We start from the raw sequence: 5,265 nt of genomic DNA, 5'->3' as shown, positions 1-5,265 counted from the left end.
CCGTCCAAATACAATTACCACTACGGAATCCGTCCAATTACCACTACGGAATCCGTCCAATTACCACTACGGAATCCGTCCAAATACCACGAATTCCATGAACAATGAAGAATATAGTCATAGACAAACGCAATACCACGAATTCAACGAAATACACTACGGATTTAGTCCAATTACCACAATAATACTATCAATTGTATTACATAAATCCAAATCTACCACAATTACAATTAAATTAAAAATACCCCTAAAAATACCACAAATTGAAGGCTTGAGTCACTTGCATTGAAGCCTTGAACTCGCAGATCCGTGAAGGCTTGAACTCGCGTGAAGTCATCAATGAAGGCAGTTGTCGAAGGCTCGAAGCAGAGAGGCACGAACTCACGATTGTCACGAAGCAGTGAAGCACTGAAGCAGAGAGGAAAAGAGGAAGATAGGAAGAGAGAGAGGCACGAACAGAGAGGAAGAGACAGAGGAACGAAGCAGAGAGAGATTCGAGGCGAAGAGGAAGAGAGGAAGAGGAAGAGAGGAAGAGAGAGAGAGGAAGAGGAAGCGGCGAGAGAGAGGAGAGAGAGGGGAAGAGAGAAAACCCTAATTAATGAGTGAATGCCTGAATGAGTGAATGGGCTGGGCTGAGGGTTTTTTTTTAATTTTATTTTCGGGAATTCGGGTACCCGCAAATTAAAAAATGTGGCCCATGTCCCGACCCGGATAATATGCATTTTTCCCGGGTCGGGTACCCGTCCCGAAAAAATAGCTTTTTTCCCCAAATTTCCCATCGGGTATTTACCGGGTCATCGGGAAATCGGGTCGGGACAATCGGGTCGGGTTTTTTTGAACACCCCTAACATGTACCTATCAAACCTCCCTTTGGAAGGCCTCCAAAATCCCACCAAATAATTTTTTTTATTTTTTTTTTAATTTTTATCAAGAACTTAAACTTCCATTTTGGTTTGGCATTCGAAAAATGTTGAGAGACTTAGAAATTTTCTCTCCAACGATCCTCCATTTTCGCTCCTCCATCACACTCAATTCCGATCTCCTCTCCTATAGGAACCAAAAAATGCGACGATAATTCACAGATTAAGTTTCCATCATTCTCTTTCCTCCTTTGCTCTGAGCTCTGAGCAATCATGGCGCTTTCTCTCATGAGAGGTCAATCCGTCTTCATTAGCGACATTCGTAATTGCCAGAATAAAGAGCAAGAACGTCTTACGATTGATAAGAAGCTCGGCATTATTCGTAAGGTTAGGGTTCTCAAGTTTTTAATTTGTTATCGTTGTCGACTTTTTTTTTTAAGATTCTAAGCAGTTATTTAGCGATTTTGATGTGTAAATTTTAAAATTTAAGCTCAATTTGGGGATTCTTGTTGCAATTCTTATTTGTACAACAGTGAGCTGTCAATTTTGTAAAGGCATTGATTCTTAATCTTGGTTGTTCATCTTTCGTTTGTTCTTGGTGATCTCTGAACAATGGAAATGTTTGACGAAACTAGAATGCTTTAAGTTGGGCCGTTGATTGATTATTGTAGTGGAAGTTGTGAATTTTTCATTGCAAATGCAGACTTATTATGAAATTGGAAATCAATTTGTATAGATTTTGTATAATGGTTGTATTTCCAATTGAATTTGAGCTTAATTTTTTGTATAATTGCATCATATTTTGAATATTGTTGGCAAACTTGATTTTGTGTGGTTCCAATCTGTTTATGATGGTGATCAATTAATGGGGTTTCGGGCCGGAACAGGGTTTTGCTATGGCGTCTGTAACATACATTTGACTAGGTAATAATAATGTACCCAATTCACAATCAATGACAGTGTAACCGCGATTCTTATGCTTGTCGTTTAAGCACACGCTGCCAAGCCAGGTTTCCATTAGCTAAGACTTTCTGTCAAAATGCTCCATTGGGAAAAGGTGAGATTATGTTAAATACCTTCAATACTCATTTTAACAAGCTTAACATACTGATTTGATAAACTTTGTTGGAGCTAACATTGTTTCTTAATTGGTAGAGTCACCATTGTCCAACAGATGTGAATATGTTGACCTCCATAATGTGCTTGTACATTATGGTGAGGCGTTGGCATTGCAGAAGGCCATTGTTAAAGAAAAAAAATATTTGATTGAGAGGAACGAAGAGTGCCCTGATACTCTAATTATGCTGCAACATCCTCCTGTGTATACTCTGGGCACTGGTAGCTCTGAGGAGTTCTTGAATTTTAATATGAAACATTCCCCTTATGATGTGATTAGGACTGAACGTGGTGGTGAAGTTACCTATCATGGACCTGGACAGGTACATTTTCTTCTTTAATATACTGAATATGTCTTTTTTCTGTAACCTTTTCTTGTATCATGTCTTTTATTGCTGAAATTATCTTGTGCTATGTGTTAAATTGTATTCATTTCTGACAATGATTATGCATCTATTTTTTGCTTGTTTGAATTACATTACCAAGATTCCATCCTTGGGCTAAAAATAATGTTAATATCTCTGTTAAGAGATCACATGAAAGTCCGAAAAGTACTTGAAATCAGACTTAAGAATGTGCAGAATTCTGCATGTATCATGTATGGTTGCAATATTTAAATAAATATATTGTTTTGAAGTTGGGCACAATAGATGTATCTAGTATTTATTTCTTTTGTAATTACTATTTGAATTCAAATCATCCCGGTCACTATTCTAACTCTTTCATCTTTAATGTAGTTGGTTATGTACCCTATTATCAATCTTCGAAATCACAAGAAGGATCTACATTGGTACCTAAGGGCTCTTGAGGAGGTGGTGGTTCGTGCTCTTTCCTCAACTTTTTCAATTGAGGCTTCTCGACTTAAGGGCTTTACTGGTGTTTGGGTTGGTATGAATCGTATCCTCTAAACTGATTCACCTTATTGTCCAGGTCATTCATCAATAGGGTGCATCTATGTGGCTGTGCTTGATAATGTTGGTTAATAATGTTGTAGTCCAAGTTTGGATAAATGAAATGGACATTTGACTTTTACCATGCATAATGGTTCATCATTTTAGTCTAGTCTTTTTAAAGGACCTTGCAATGATCTACTATGAGCATAGCTTCATATCTATAAGTCGATTTTTCTGGAATTTTTGTATAGTTACTTAATATATAGGTACCATTGTCTTGTTGTCCCCTAATCAATTGTTCTTGTCACTGAAAAAAACCCTTCAAGTACATTTGTAAACAGAGGGAGCAATATCATTTTTGTTAGATGGTCTTCAGTCTCCATGTTACCTATAGAAATCCTCTTTAATCTGCAGTTTCACATCAAATGCAGGAAACCAGAAGCTGTCAGCGATTGGGATACGGGTATCACAATGGATAGCATACCATGGACTAGCACTGAATGTTTCTGTAGACCTGACACCTTTCCAACATATTGTACCTTGTGGAATACGAGACCGTGAAGTTGGAAGCATCAAGCAACTACTTGGAGAAGTCCAAGCATCCCATTATGAATCAAACGTGGATCAACTCGGTACTGATGATTCTATACTAATTGACATGGCCCAGAAATCACTGGTTCAGGAATTTTCTGAGGTTTTCCAAGTTAAACTTGAGCAAGTATCCTGGCCAACATCATATCTTTGGAAAAAGGAAAATCCTTCGACTTATGTGTGAGGGTGCAGTACTAATTGGTCTATCAGTAGGATTTTTCCGTTATGTCCTCAAAAGTCACAAATTCAGTATCAGGAATGCACAAAAGGAGCTGGCAGTAAGCGCTCCTACTTGTGTAGTAATGTGATATTGGCATTCAGCATTAGCAAAGCAAAAGCTTGTTACAGGGATAGGGTTTTGTAGGATAAACAATCAGGCTGATATACTAGCAAGCTTTCTCACACTTTTTTTTTTTTTAATTTTTTGTTTATAATTTATTTATATATTTATTTATTATTTTTTTCTGGGTAGGGGGTTGTAAAATAACTTGAACAATTTACACCAGACATTGCTGTAAAGAGAGATTTCACTAAACTAGATGTACTGTTATTTTCCTCCATGCTTTATACTCGAGTTAGTTGAGTATTTGACTGATCCCTACCAAGTTTATAAGTAAGCAATTCAACCTTGATTGTATGTGTTGCTACCTGTTCCCAGGAAAATTATACATGATACAAGAAATGATCGTTGGGCGATCGGGAGGGGTTTCAGGGATTTGAATTGAATTTTAAGATAACTAGTCGTCCTATCGCGCGCGCCGCGCGCGATAGTCCAAAATGGAAATTATCGGGTGTCGATATTGTTCATCGTACTAGTTGGTTTAAGCTTTAATTCGGTATTGTATTTTTGGAAATAAATGATTTTAGTTTATGTAAAGTTAAGGTGAAAAGAAACATGTCTTGTTTATAAATTTTGAATAGTATTGTGCGCGATAGTCCAATATGGAAAATACAAGGTGTTGATATTGTTGACGTTAATTCGGTAACATTTATCAATAGACCAATCTTACAAATGGAACATTAAATTGTGCTTCTCTCAAACCATAGAATTTATGTTCAAGACACTATCATGCTAAGAACTTTACACCCAAGCCACAACAAAAGCCTCAAGTCCTCAATTAACAATAGACCAATCTAATAACAAATAAAACATTAAATTGTGTTTCTCTCAAACCATAGAATTTATATTCAAGACACTATCATGCTAAGAACTTAAATTTAATAGCAGTGTAAACTGTATGCAACAATCAGAGGGAATCTAAATCATTTCAAACCTTTATCAATAAACTAATCTAACAAATAAAACATTAACTTGTGCTTCTCTTAAACCATAGAATTTATATTCAAGACACTACCATGATAAAAAAATAATCTTATAGTTTGCAGTAGTATATAAATTACTGAAGTAAAAAATACTTACAAAATGATTGTTTTTTTTACTTCCTTGTTATGCTTTTTTTAAACCCCAAAAAACTATATTCAGATTAATTTGAACACCCGAAAGTTGTTTACAAGTAGACATACATACTCTCCAAACTAATATGTATCAAAAAATTGATGATGAATTACCCATTCATACAACTAGATGATTCTTGCCGATCGAAGAATATCATAAGATATTATATTTTTCATGTAAGTCGAATTTTGCAACTTCGTGCTTTTAAAGGTCAATTGGGATTCTCAATCAAACATTTGATTTAATAAAGGAAAGATGGAGTATGGCTGAACTTTTTGCAACTTCGTGCTTTTACTCAAGTTTGTTAAATTTTTTGCAACTTCGTGCTTTTAAAGGTCGTAGATTTTCT

At 35.9% G+C, this 5,265-nt stretch overlaps 1 protein-coding gene across 1 annotated transcript; it reads left to right on the top strand.

Moving 5' to 3' along the window:
• The first annotated feature begins 888 nt into the window (after positions 1-888).
• Positions 889-4,015, top strand: LOC145587849 (octanoyltransferase LIP2p2, chloroplastic-like). Its single transcript, XM_081644525.1, has 5 exons — positions 889-1,247; positions 1,821-1,917; positions 2,016-2,299; positions 2,714-2,864; positions 3,301-4,015. Exons 1-5 carry the CDS (start codon positions 1,134-1,136, stop codon positions 3,642-3,644), a joined length of 990 nt encoding a protein of 329 aa, XP_081500651.1. The 5' UTR covers positions 889-1,133; the 3' UTR covers positions 3,645-4,015.
• Positions 4,016-5,265: the final 1,250 nt, after the last annotated feature.

Source organism: Chenopodium album, chromosome 17, assembly GCF_948465745.1.
Source record: "Chenopodium album chromosome 17, dcCheAlbu1.1, whole genome shotgun sequence".
NCBI classification, from domain to species: Eukaryota; Viridiplantae; Streptophyta; class Magnoliopsida; order Caryophyllales; family Amaranthaceae; genus Chenopodium; species Chenopodium album.
Note: the sequence above shows the minus strand (reverse complement) of the source record. Positions and strands in the feature narration are given on the sequence as shown.

Coding starts and splice junctions, on each gene's coding strand:
- LOC145587849 (XM_081644525.1), top strand. CDS start 1,134: ATGGCGCTTTCTCTCATGAGAGGTCAATCCGTCTTCATTAGCGACATT. Junction 1,918..2,015: donor AAATGCTCCATTGGGAAAAG/GTGAGATTATGT, acceptor CTTAATTGGTAG/AGTCACCATTGTCCAACAGA. Junction 2,865..3,300: donor CTTTACTGGTGTTTGGGTTG/GTATGAATCGTA, acceptor CATCAAATGCAG/GAAACCAGAAGCTGTCAGCG.